This window comes from Myxocyprinus asiaticus, chromosome 5 (genome assembly GCF_019703515.2).
Source record: "Myxocyprinus asiaticus isolate MX2 ecotype Aquarium Trade chromosome 5, UBuf_Myxa_2, whole genome shotgun sequence".
NCBI lineage: Eukaryota > Metazoa > Chordata > Actinopteri > Cypriniformes > Catostomidae > Myxocyprinus > Myxocyprinus asiaticus.
The window spans coordinates 46,364,315-46,378,571 of record NC_059348.1 but is presented as its reverse complement, the minus strand read 5'-3'; the positions used below and the strand labels follow the sequence as shown (position 1 = coordinate 46,378,571).

At 42.3% G+C, this 14,257-nt stretch overlaps 1 protein-coding gene across 3 annotated transcripts in view; it reads left to right on the top strand.

The window, feature by feature from the left end:
* Positions 1 to 9,873, top strand: part of LOC127440333 (DNA ligase 1-like) — a 36,297-nt gene extending 26,424 nt beyond the window's left edge. For all 3 annotated transcript variants that reach the window (XM_051696866.1, XM_051696867.1, XM_051696868.1), the window contains 5 exons: positions 513 to 665; positions 825 to 878; positions 963 to 1,106; positions 7,726 to 7,818; positions 9,579 to 9,873. In XM_051696866.1, coding sequence (XP_051552826.1) covers positions 513 to 665; positions 825 to 878; positions 963 to 1,106; positions 7,726 to 7,818; positions 9,579 to 9,653 — 519 coding nt within the window. In that variant the 3' untranslated portion in view covers positions 9,654 to 9,873. The remainder of the gene's footprint in view (positions 1 to 512; positions 666 to 824; positions 879 to 962; positions 1,107 to 7,725; positions 7,819 to 9,578) is intronic.
* The last annotated feature ends 4,384 nt before the right edge of the window (positions 9,874 to 14,257 follow it).

The window sequence follows — 14,257 nt, the reverse complement described above, 5'->3', positions numbered from 1 at the left end:
ATCTAACACCTCCATAACTCACAGGAAGTCATTACAGGTCACTTGGCCTTGTGTTAAAGAAGAAAAAAAAAAGCATAAGATAAGCTTAAAACTCTAAATTAATGATTTGTTTCATTAGAAATTTGTATAGCCTTGCTTAGAATTGCATGTTAAATCGTTTTTTTATTTTATTTTGCGGAATCTTAAATCCCAATTTATAAAGTAAAAAAAATAATTTAGTACGGTTTATTTCTAAAACAAGTGGGAAACAAATCTGCCAGTGGAACATGACAAATTACTCTTATTCAAGATAGATTCTCTAAAAAAAAAAATTCTTCTCAGGTAAATTTATCCTGTTTTAAGGATTTGTATATATTTTTACTCTAAATAACAAGCCAAAGATGCAGAAAGGAATATGATTTTTTTGCAGTGTCGTATGGCAATTGTTTTCATATGTATGCTACTGTCAGGACTATTATTTCCTGGTCTGTTATATTGTTTCTAATTGTCTGTTTTTCTGTCTCTGTGTGCAGCTGAAGAAGGACTATCTTGAAGGTGTCGGGGACACAGTGGATCTGTGTGTGATTGGTGCTTATCTCGGGAAGGGAAAGAGAGCAGGCAGCTATGGAGGATTTTTACTGGCCTGTTACGATGAGGAGAACGAAGAGTTCCAGTCTGTCTGCAAGGTGTGTGTGTGTGTGTGTGTGTGTGTGTGTGTGTCTGAAAAAGAACAGGGACATATACACTTTCCATACGCATTTAAAAATACATAAAGTGCTCTGGTTCAAAGAATGTGTGTGATTTTTGTGTGTACAACACAACAAAAGTGTTTTGTTTTTGGTCAGATTGGAACAGGCTTCAAGGATGAAGATCTGGAGCAACATTACAATTTCTTGAAGGTACTGCAGTGTTTGCACTTTTTTGTGTGTGTGTTTGGAAGTATATGGGTGTATATTTATCTTTTCATATGTAATGCACTTCAGGAGCACATTTTAACTAAGCCACGCCCATATTACCGTGTGGACCAATCAGCAGAGCCAGATGTCTGGCTGGAGGCGGTACAAGTATGGGAGGTGAAATGTGCTGACCTTTCACTGTCACCAGTCTACAAGGCAGCGATGGGATTGGTCAGTACCCCACAAACATCTGCAACATGAAGCTGAATCTGTAACTTTGTTGACTGCTGATTTCACTTTTTAGATCCAGATGTGTCAAGTTGTTATTGGAAAACGTCTCGGTTATGTGTCACGTGGTCTGAAGCCCTTACACAATCACTTTATTATATACAAGCAATTTATTGACTGATGGCGCTTAAGCGACGCCCCCTAGGGAGCTACATCATGGGCTCCATAAAGGCGCTCGCTTTCGTTCCATCGAGTCAGATTTTCTGCAAAAGGCATGAGCTTTTGTAGCTGATAGAGAGTATGGCCAGCTACACAGCTTCTTAAGGTTACATATGTAACTGAGATGTTCCCTTTCGTGGAACTCGAGCTGCGTATGATCGCTATGGGGACAAAATATATTCACGGCATGCAAACAGTAGCTGCCAACTGTCTAATCCCATGTGACAAGCATATAGCACCGCACAAGCACGCTAAAGTGCCTGAATAAAAGGAATTATGAATTTACTCCTGTTCCAACAGAGAGAACCTGGGAAGCAGGAGTTAAACCCTCATCCAGATTATAAAATCTAACAAATGTATGCCGTGAGGACCACCCTGCCGCCATACAAATGTCCTCCAAGTATGCACCTCTAGCCAAAGCCCATGAGCATTCCATGCTTCTCATAGAATGGGCTTGAATACCCGAAGGTGAAGGTAAACCGTGCACTTTAAGCATTTGAAATTGCATCAATAAGCCAATGAGGCAGTCTTTGCTTGGACACCGAAACACCTCTGTTGCGGAGATTTGATCAGTGGAAAGCGTAAAGATGCGTTCTCGCCCACTGATGTGCCAGCGCATCAATGCCCAGTGCAGTGCTGATGTATATTGATCGTGAGAGATCAAGAGTTCAAAAGTCTGATTGCTTGGGGGAAGAAGCTGTCATGAAGTCGGCTGGTGCAGGTCCTGATGCTGCGATACCGCCTGCCTGATGGTAGCAGTGAGAGCAGCCCATGGTTCGAGTGGCTGAAGTCTCTGATGATCCTCCGAGCTTTTTTCACACACTGCCTGGTATAGATGTCCTGGAGGGAGGGAAGCTCACCTCCAATGATGTGTCTGGCAGTTCGCACCACCCTTTGCAGGGCTTTGCGGTTGTGGGCGGTGCTATTGCCGTACCAGGCAGTGATGCAGCCAGTCAGGATGCTCTCTACAGTGCTGGTGTAGAACCGTGTGAGGATGTGGCGGTTCATTCCAAACTTCCTCAACCGTCTCAGGAAGAAGAGGCGCTGATGAGCCTTCTTCACAATGGCCTCAGTGTGGACGGACCATGTGAGTTCCTCAGTGATGTGGACACTGAGGAACTTGAAGCTGCTGACTCTCTCCACCGGTGCTCCATTGATGGGACTGTGTTCTCTGTCTTTTCTCCTGAAGTCCACCACAAGCTCCTTTGTCTTGCTGACGTTGAGGGAGAGGTTGTGATCCTGACACCAGCGTGTCAGAGTGTGCACCTCCTCTTTGTAGGCTGTTTCATTATTGTCAGTGATCAGACCTACCACCCTCTTATCATCAGCAAACTTAATGATGGCATTGGAGCTGTGTTGCCACACAGTCATGTGTGTACAGGGAATACAGGAGTGGGCTGAGAACACAGCCCTGTGGGGCTCCATTGTTGATGGTCAGTGATGAGATGTCGCTGCCCATTCTAACCACCTGGTGTCTGCTTGACAGGAAGTCCAGGATCCAGCTGCACAGCGAGCTGTTTAAGCCCAGAGTCCGGAGTTTCACATCAAGCTTGGAGGGCACTATGGTGTTGAATGCTGAGCTGAAGTCTACAAACAGCATTCTCACATAAGTGTTCCTTTTTTCCAGGTGGGAGAGAGCAGTATGTAGTGTAGATGCAATGGTATCATCAGTGGAGCAGTTGTTGCAGTAAGCAAACTGTAATGGGTCCAGTGAGGGAGGCAGAACAGAGCAGATGTAATCTCTGAGTAGTCTCTCAAGCATTTACTGATGATGGGGGTCAGAGCAACAGGACGCCAGTCATTTAAGCAAGTGATTTTGGATTGCTTTGGTACAGGCACAATGGCGGACGTTTTAAAGCATGTGGGGACCACAGACAAGGAGAGGGAAAGGTTGAAAATGTCCGTTAAAAACACCTGCCAGTTGGTTCGCGCACGCTCTGACGCGGCCCGGAATGCCGCCTGGACCCATGGCTTTACGGATATTCACCCATCGGAAGGATCGGGTTACATCCGCTACAGAGACGGAGAGTGAACTAACCTCTGTGGCTTCGGCCGCGAGAGCTTTCTCCACGAGGGCGGTGTTATTTCCCTCGAAACGAGCATAGAGGGGCAGCGGTTTTCACGGCGGAGTTTTTATTCCCTTTAAAGTCCGTGATGATATTAATTCCCTGCCACATGCTTCTAGAGTTGGTGGTGTTAAACTGTCCTTCAATCTTGTCCCTGTACTGGCGTTTTGCTGTTCTGATAGTTTTGCGGAGTGCATAACTGGCTTGTTTATGCTCCGCCGCATTCCCGGAATTAAAAGCGGAGGTCCGCGCATCAAGTGCCGTGCGAACATCGCTATTTATCCGTGGCTTCTGGTTGGGGTAGATCCGTATTGTTTTGGTCGGAACAACATCCTCTACGCGCTTTCTGATCAAACACATTACGATATCAGCGCAAACCTTGATGTCGTCATCAGAGGCGGACCGGAACATCTCCCAATCCGCGTGATCAATCCCAATCTTGTAGCGTAGAATCTGATTGGTCCGACCAGCACTGGATCGTTCTGAGGGAGGGTGCTTCCTGTTTCAGTTTCTGCCTGTAAGCGGGCAGAAGCAGAATGGAAGAGTGATCCGATTTGCCAAATGGTGGGCGGGGGAGGGATTTGTAGCCATCCCGGAAGGGAGAGTAGCAATGGTCCAAAACCCGGTCCCCTCGTGTGTTGAAACTGATGTGTTGGTGGTATTTTGGTGTGATTGATTTGAAATTGGCTTTGTTAAAGTCCAATAAAGCTTTGGTAAAGCTTTGTAAAAGCCACATTCTCTCTGAGAAGGGGGAATCACCTCTATTGCCCCTTTTTCTAAGAGTGAATTTCCTGAATCAAAAACAGGGCTTCCCGAACAGAGACGTCTGTCGGAACAACCCCATTGAATACTGGCGGAGCCCGCCTGAACTGAATGACATAACCATGTACTCTGTTCAAAACGCCCTGCAACTTCTCCCAAGCCTCTTGACGGGCAGACAGAGGAATTAATGCATGGCTCTCACCTATGGCATGTCTTTTAACCACAAGATGGCACACTTGGCTTACTTTTGACGACTGCCCCACAACCAGCGGCACAGCGGAGGGGCTGGTTAAATGGGATTTAATAATGTTTCTGCCTTTATTGTATTCAGGCATAAATGCTGAGCGCCCTGAAATGCATTTACTGCAGGGACGCTGACAGAATAAATCTTTTCCCTGGTATTTTGAATCACGAAGAGTGTGTGAACATTGGGGTGTTTATTTGAGAAAACTGATTCACCACAACACCCCAGCATTCTTTATGGCGGGACAACGTGTGGTGCTTACGTTCACTGTGTTTTGTGTACACTTGTGCTTGATGAATATCGAATTCTGTTATGCATGTTTCGAGACCCCTGGAGGCTGAATTCAGGAAGCGTTTTTTTTTTATGTTCGCTCCCCAGAGCAAGCTGCGGGGGGACACTGAACCATATTCAGGTTGTCGGGCGTTCGAGGCGAACTCATCCTGATATTGACCGAAGGGCAAACAGAGAAGAAACGGATACATTTATACAGTCCAATTTCGTTCACTGAATGGGGGCTCAACCTTCATCCAAAAGGAGCCGGTGAACCTAAAGGCATTCCTGAAGGCAGTGCACTTGTTTGGACTGCAAAACCATCGTGTGTAGATCCAACTGCTGTCTGAAAAGAGCGGCATACATGTCGCCATCAAAAAATGGAGCAGAGATAGCAGTGCGCATCTCTTCTCTCGCCAGAACGCCCGCATGAACCACGAAATGGGCGAAAGAAAAACAAGTTAAAATACCTTGCATCTCCTGATAGAATCCCGAGAGAATAATGGCACTGACTAAGCACACGTTGGTTCGCCATCACTCAGTTGGGAAATATTCTTTATTCCAGCCCCCTCGATCTGCGGCCGGCCTCACCGGTCCATGCATGATCCCCTCTGCCACGAGTAGAGCTTCGAAAGGGGTGGGGAGATAGAGAGAGAGGCCGAGGCCACTTCTCCATTGCCTTATTCATGTGCATTCTCCAAGAATGACACAGAAAAAGACAATAGGGACAAAGGGGTCCATTGTGTTTCCTTACCGTCCAACGACGAATTATCTCATACAATGTTTTTTAATGGCAACAGCTCATGACACGCATGGTTTCTCGCATGCTTTGTTCATCAGAAAATGGCTGCCAAGCTAGGCCTCAAAGCATGTCCGATGAGACTCACGCTTTCGCTCGGGGAGGGGGACAAACACTAGGAGGATTCCAGTGTCCGTTCGCACTCCTATCTTCTCAGAAACAAAGCCGAAATCCCAAACAGCTCCAGCACACGGAGCTCCAAATCTGGAGGCTGTAGAACTGGAACAAGTGGGGATAACGCCTCGTGGTGAGAAATTGCGAGCCTCTATGTAGCGCTGTTGTCCTCGTCGGTCCCCTGTAATGTTTGGAAGAAACTAAATTGAAATTGTTCTGAAATTTACACTGTGTCAACAACGTTCTTGCGTGTTTGCCACTCAAAAGGGGGAAAAGTAATCCTCGCTTCGACGTGAATCGCTAGAAACAAACACGGGCTTAGATAATTTTGTGCACTGACGAACAGAAAATCTGACTCGTTGGCACGCAAGCAAGTGCCTTTATGGAGCCCGTGATGTAGCTCCCTAGGGTGCGTCACTTAAGCGCCATCAGCCAATAAATTGGTGTGATTGTAGAAGGGCTTCAGACCAGGTGACACTCGGACGGTGTCCTATAGCGGTCATACGCAGCTCGAGTTCCACAAAAGGGAACTAGCTTTTTACTACCCTATTTAAAAAAACAAAAAAAAACAAACAGCTGCCATCCCAGATGTGCATGACTTTCTTCTGCTGAACACAAATTAAGATTTTTAGAAAAATATTTCAGCTCTGTAGGTCCATACAATGCATGTGAATGGGTGCCAAACATTTTAAGCTCCAATAAGCACAAAGTCAGCATAAACGTAATCTAAAAGACTCTAGCGGTTAAATCCATGTCGTCTGAAGCGATACGATAGGTGTGGGTGAGAAACAGATCAATAGTTAAGTCGGTTTTTACCTTAAATTCTCCTACCTGCCCAGTAGGTGGCTATATATACGAAGAATGCAAGTCACCAAATCAAAAGAAGAATGTAAAAGTGAAAGTGGACAGTGATTGTAAAAAAGGACTTAAATATTGATTTAATACTTTTTCTCACCCACACCTTTCATATCGCTTCAGAAGACATGGATTTAACCGCTAGAGTCTTATGGATTACTTTTAGGCTGTTTATGTCAAGACATTTTTGTTTGTATAGCGCCTTTCACAACACACATTGTTTCAAAGCAGCTTTACAGAAAATCATGCATTAACAGAAAATGAAACTGTAATATCTATAAAGTCTTAGTGATCATTGAGTAGTTTCATTAAATACGATTATGAAGTGTGTATAAAAATAAGTGATTAAATAATAATTCCATAAGTTGTTGGTTAATGAAGAAAAAAACCTTGTGAGAAACCAGGCTCACTGTGGGGGCCAGTTCCCCTCTGTCTAACAGTTTGAATATAATGGCAATATTACATATGTGCAGTGCAAGTCATGGTTTAAAATGAGCAAACTAAGTGTTAAGGGCCAGTGTTTAAACAAAGATTTTGTAAGAACTGTAATGCATTTATGTGCATTTTGGAGCTTCAAAATTTTGGCACCCATTCACTTGCATTGTATGGACCTACAGTGCTAAGAAATTCTTCTAAAAATCTTTGTGTTCAGCAGGAGAAAGGAAGTCATCACATCTGGGATGGCATGAAAATTAGTAAATCATGAGAGAATATATATTTTTAGGTGAACTATCCATTTACGTTAGTAGCATTGCAACCTTTAGTTAATCAGGTCTTGGTTCATTGTGCAGTCATTTGTTTAGGGGCCTGGGTAGCTCAGCAAGTAAAGACGCTGACTACCACACCTGGAGTCGCAAGTTCGAATCCAGGGCAGGCTGAGTGAATCCAGTCAGACTTCCTAAGTAACCAATTGACCCGGTTGCTAGGGTGGGTAGAGTCATGTTGGGTTAACCTCCTCGTGGTTGCTATAATGTGGTTCTCTTTCTCTGTGGGGCACGTGGTGAGTTGTGCGTGGATGCCGTGGAGAATAGCGTGAGCCCCCACGTGCGCTAGGTCTCCGCGGTAACGTGCTCAACAAGCCACGCAATAAGATGAGCGGATTGGCTGTCTCAGCCATGGAGGCAACTGAGATTCGTCCTCCGCCACCCGGATTGAGGCGAGTCACTATGCCTCCACGAGGACTCAGAGCGCACTGGGAATTGGGCATGCCAAATTGGGGGGAAAAAGGGGAGAAAATAAAAAATTATAATTTAGTTTAGAGGCTTATGGTGCAATTCTCTCCCTGGCCATCAGGTGGACCCAGAGAAAGGGATTTCACTCCGTTTCCCACGATTCCTAAGGATCAGAGATGACAAAAAACCAGAGGATGCCACCACAGGGTCACAGGTAACACAAAACAGAAAGACAAAAATAGGTCACACAACTGGACAAATGCTGCAGAGGAAATGACTGGGAAGCACAGCTAGGACAGTCTCAGAGGAATTAACTCGCCAGTGCAGATGTTGGCAGTAATTACCCCACATGGGACAAAACTTATTTTGAAAATGTCATAAATACACAATGTATGGACAATACAGGAAATTACACTATTTGAGTCTTTGTGAATTTGTGTGCCCTGAAGTTTCATGGCACATGTGAATTAAAGAGTGAGATTTTAATGTAGTTTTTCTCTTGAAAGTCAAACGTAATGACATTGGTGTACTTTGGAGAGTCATGACATTGTGATTTAGTGCAGCAAGTGGAGTGGATCCGTTAAAGGAAATCCATCTCTTTATGTGCCACACTGTCTTTGCCACACTCCTTTAGCCCCCTCATTTTCACAGTTCATTTATTTTGGGTTTTCTTTCATTCGTGTCTCCCAGTAGTTAGAAGAACACACACATTCACAAAGACAATAGCAACGTACTGCAAAGTTTTAGGAGTAACAACCACATTTATGTATAGGAGTGAATCCTCTTAATTATCCTTGCTTGAATTTACAGAACACAGAAGTTGCTCCAGAAATTGTGATGATGCCATAATAGTCATAAGAATGTTTTGGATTCTCCTGGCTTTAAACAAGAAATATGGATGCCAACAGTTGAACTTGTCTGGCTATTTTTGGCCAAAATTATATTAGCTATTGGAAACATGGCGTAATCTGAAAAAATGTTAGAAAATCGACTCTTGATTATGCTTGTAATCTACTGCTTTTAAACAGTACGCTTTCTTTCAATCATAATGTATGAATAGCTTATTGCTTTTATAAAATGGTAGCAACAGCAATGTAATCAGTGACACCAATGTTTAATAAGCCGATCAATTTATTATTAATAAAAATCTGAATAAACAGTTTGTCCACCTGATCCAAATAATACTTTTTCTAGTTATAATTATAATTTTTCTAGCTGTGGGCTGTTTGCAGTTGGTAGGTAACATAGGAACTGGCAGAATGTGCGTTTATAGTCATTTTACCACGGCTTTGAACGTGGCTCATCCAGTCAGAGTTCAGACACGGAAATATCCATTTTATAATACTTGATTTTTTCAAAAGGGAATGTGGTTCTACAATATGGTTGTCACTCTGTGTATATAGATTGAGATGAAATGTATAATTCACCCAAAAATGAAAATTCTCATCATTTACTCATCCCAGATGTGTACGACTTTCTTCTGCTGAACCCATACAAAGTTTTTTAGAAGAATATCTCGGCTCTGTAGGTCCTTATGATGCATTTCAACAGGGTCCAAAACTTTGAAGCTTAAAAAGCACAAAGGCAGCATAAAAGTGATCCATATGACTCCAGTGGTTAAATCTGTCTTCGGAAGCGATATTATAGGTGTGGCTGAGAAACAGATCAATAAATTAAATATTTTTTAACTCATATTGATCTGTTTCTCACCTTCTGAAGACATGGATTTAACCACTGGAGTCACTTTGGATCACTTTTATGCTGCCTTTAAGAAATGCAGAGAATTGCTTTTGAAGAGAGATTTTTCAGTGAACTATTCCTTAAAGCACTCAAAAGAGGAGTGACAACCGTATCTAGCTGCAGTGTATATTGTACATAGCAATTATGAACTATTTGTCAGGTTTTACTTTTATCTTAATTTGAAGTACAAAACATATTTTGGTGCCTGCTTCAGTCTCTTTCTTTCTCACTCAGATTGCTGATCTCTACAAGAAACAGCAGCAGATTCAAAATCAGAGTGACAAACCTGATCTGGAGGACTACTATTGATTCCTGCGGATTAAGGCTGATTGGCTCCTGTTGTCTGCTTGACTTATTCTCATTGGGCGAGGGAGTTTGCATGAATTTTGTTTTTCAATATTTTGTTGCATATTTACATGCTGAATTTTAATGCTGTGACATTGTAAGACTTGATGAAAAATGGAAATTAAAATGTAAATAGTCTGGCGACGATTTGATGGAGCTGAAATAAACACTTGCTTTTCACAAACTGTCTGCCTGCTGGTGTGCATGTGTTTGTGAATGTTTTGTCTCTTTTATGTCTTTTCATGTGATCATGTCTCTTGTGTTCATGGTCTGGGATCATTGTAAAAACATTTATCAGCTCAAAGAAACGTCATTGTGTATGGATCAGTGTTCCCACAGTCCTGGAAACATCCAGGAATTTTAAAATGGTAATTCCAGGCCTGGGAAAGTAATAGAAATTAATAATATCTTTAAATATCTTGGAAATTACCAACATTTTTAAGTTATGCTCATCCCTAAAATATTAAATATATTTAGATATATAAGTATGTGAACCCTTTGGAATTACCTGCATTTATGTTTAAGTTTGTCTTAAAAACTGGTTTGAGAAAATTGTGTATTCTTGTACATATTGAATACATCATTCAAACATAGGTTGGAAAAAGTATGTGAACCCCTAGGCTAATGCTGTCAACAAAAGATCATTATTTTTTGCCAGGAGTTGGCAAACTTGGCATCCAGCATTCAAACATTTTGAGTTCACTATTAACAAGAAGAATCTGCTGATGTGGACCATGCCTCACAAAAAAAAGAGATCTCCCAAGACCTACGATCAAGAATTTTTGCTTTGCATAAAGCTGGAAATGGTTACAAAGTTATCTCGAAGAGCTTAGATATTCAACTGTCCACAGTTAAACAAATTTTCTATAAATAGAGATGATTTAGTACTGCGGTTATACTCTCGCTAGAAGTGGCTGTCCAGCCAAGATGACTCAAAGTGCACACTGCAGAATGCTCAATGAGGTAAAAAAAAAAAAAAACCCTAGAGTGACCGTTAAAGACTTGAAGGAATCATTGGAACTGGTTAACGTATCTGTTCATGAGTACTATACAGAAAACATTAAACAGGCATGGTGTCCATGGCAGGACACCACAAAGGAAGCCGCTGCTTTCCAACATAAATATTGCTGCGCTCCTGAAGTTTGCTAAAGACCACCTTGACACTCCTCAATGCTATTGGGAAAATGTTTTGTGGACTGAGGAAACTATGGTTGAATTGTTTGGAAGAACACGCAGCACTACGAATGGCGTAAAGGGCACTGCATTCCAACGTCAAAACATCATCCCAACAGTGAAGTACGGCAGAGGGAGCATCATGATTTGGGGCTGCTTCAGGGCCTGGACCTCTTACCATCATCGAGGGGAAAATGAATTCCCAAGTTTATCAAGATATCCTACAGTATAATGTCAAGGTGGCTGTGCGCCAGCTGAAGCTCAGAAGTTGGATAATGCTGCAGGACAGTGACCCTAAACATCGAAGTACAGGTGCATCTCAATAAATTAGAATGTTGTAGAAAAGTTCATTTATTTCAGTAATTCAACTCAAATTGTGAAACTCGTGTATTAAATAAATTCAATGCACACAGACTGAAGTAGTTTAAGTCTTTGGTTCTTTTAATCGTGATGATTTTGGCTCACATTTAACAAAAACCCACCAATTCACTATCTCAAAAAATTAGAATACATCATAAGACCAATAAAAAAAACATTTTTAGTGAATTGTTGGCCTTCTGGAAAGTATATTCATTTACTGTATATGTACTCAATACTTGGTAGGGGCTCCTTTTGCTTTAATTACTGCCTCAATTCGGCGTGGCATGGAGGTGATCAGTTTGTGGCACTGCTGAGGTGGCATGGAAGCCCAGGTTTCTTTGACAGTGGCCTTCAGCTCATCTGCATTTTTTGGTCTCTTGTTTCTCATTTTCCTCTTGACAATACCCAATAGATTCTCTATGGGGTTCAGGTCTGGTGAGTTTGCTGGCCAGTCAAGCACACCAACACCGTGGTCATTTAACCAACTTTTGGTGCTTTTGGCAGTGTGAGCAGGTGCCAAATCCTGCTGGAAAATGAAATCAGCATCTTTAAAAAGCTGGTCAGCAGAAGGAAGCATGACGTGCTCCAAAATTTCTTGGTAAACGGGTGCAGTGACTTTGGTTTTCAAAAAACACAATGGACCAACACCAGCAGATGACATTGCACCCCAAATCATCACAGACTGTGGAAACTTAACACTGGACTTCAAGCAACTTGGGTTATGAGCTTCTCCACCCTTCCTCCAGACTCTAGGACCTTGGTTTCCAAATGAAATACAAAACTTGCTCTCATCTGAAAAGAGGACTTTGGACCACTGGGCAACAGTCCAGTTCTTCTTCTCCTTAGCCCAGGTAAGACACCTCTGACGTTGTCTGTGGTTCAGGAGTGGCTTAACAAGAGGAATACGACAACTGTAGCCAAATTCCTTGACACGTCTGTGTGTGGTGGCTCTTGATGCCTTGACCCCAGCCTCAGTCCATTCCTTGTGGAGTTCACCCAAATTCTTGAATCGATTTTGCTTGACAATCAAAAGGCTGCGGTTCTTTCGGTTGGTTGTGCATCTTTTTCTTCCACACTTTTTCCTTCCACTCAACTTTCTGTTAACATGCTTGGATACAGCACTCTGTGAACAGCCAGCTTCTTTGGCAATGAATGTTTGTGGCTTACCCTCCTTGTGAAGGGTGTCAATGATTGTCTTCTGGACAACTGTCAGATCAGCAGTCTTCCCCATGACTGTGTAGCCTAGTTAACCAAACTGAGAGACCATTTTGAAGGCTCAGGAAACCTTGCAGGTGTTTTGAGTTGATTAGCTGATTGGCATGTCACCATATTCTAATTTTTTGAGATAGTGAATTGGTGGGTTTTTGTTAAATGTGAGCCAAAATCATCACAATTAAAAGAACCAAAGACTTAAACTACTTAAGTCTGTGTGCATTGAATTTATTTAATACACGAGTTTCACAATTTGAGTTGAATTACTGAAATAAATGAACTTTTTCACGACATTCTAATTTATTGAGATGCACCTGTAAATCCACTACAGATTGGCTTCAAAAAGGAAAATCCACCTTTTGGAGTGGCCCGGTCAGAGACCAGACCTTAACCTAATAGAGATGCTGTGGAATGACCTCAAGAGAGCCGTTCACACCAGACATTCTAAGAATATGGCTGAGCTGAAGCAGTTCTGTGAAGAAGAATGGTCCAAAATTCCCTCTGAACATTGTGCAGCTCTAATCCGCAGCTACCGGAAATGCTTGGTTGAGATTATTGCTGCCAAAGCATGATCGATCAGTTATTAAATCCAAGGGTTCACTTACTGTTTCCACAGCAGTGTGAAAGTTTAATGGGATGTGTTCAATAAAGACATGAATTATCATAATTGTTTGTGTGTTTTAAGCTTAAGCACATTTGTGGTTGTCTTTTGATGAAGATGAGATCACATTTCATGACCATTAATGCAGAAAACCAGATAATTCCAAAGGGTTCACATACTTTATCCAGTGAATTCAAATGGCTGGAAAATACTTTGGTCAAAAGGAGTGGGAACCCTGATTGATGCCAGTTTAAGTCTTAAATGTGTGTCCAGCAGAGATGATAATGTGTGAGTGTGCATATTTCTACTGGACTGGTGAGTGTGTGTGTTTATGGTGGTCGGTTTGCAATGAATTGGGGAACGGTTCTATTGTCAGTGACTGAAGATCGAAAAATTAAATTATCCAGCTCTTTCTCTCCATCACTCTTTTTGTCCTCTCCGTCGCTTCCTTCAAAGAATTCCCTTTCTTTCCCTCACTGTTTGCTCTCGCTCTCTGAAATGAGCCTGGCAGATTTTGATACTGCGCTTCTGTCAGAGTTAAAACTGTAAAGAGAATTTTACAGTGTTGGTGTGACAGTCTTGTAAAAGTGAGTATTTGTAACAGCGGGAGGCTTCACCCATCTGTGAAAGTCTTTGAGAATGGAATTAAACTGAATTAATACAAATTTAATTAATGTGAAATTAATACAGGATGAATTATTCAAAAGTTAGTGCTCATTAAAAGAGCCCATGAGCTGAATTTAGTTGGTTAGTTTGGATAGCAGATGTAAGTTGATTTTAAGGGCCTTGAAGCGTGCAGTTAAATGACCTCTTTTGTCATTCATTAAACGGGCCGCTGTTATAACCACACAAATTTTTATAATTTGAGAACTGAATTTATCTGGTCTGCCTGATACACATAGGCTTTCTATAGAATTAAGTACTGCTTGTACTTTTTGTGCAGGATGCAAATTGTCTGTATGCATGGAATACCTGTATGACCTACTAAATTTGCCAAAATATGCTGCATGCTGCACGCTGTATTGCACAATGAGCAACTTGACTTTCCATTTGACCTTTCATTTCCCTTTTTGCAGGGTTTGAACCATATACAGGTTGACCATCAATCGTTTTGCCATTGTTCTGGGGGGCATCAGACGTTTCTTCGGGGGTACGAAGAAAAACTGGGGGGCGTAGTGCCTCCTGTATACCCCCCAGCCCCCCTTTTAGACTCGCCTATGGA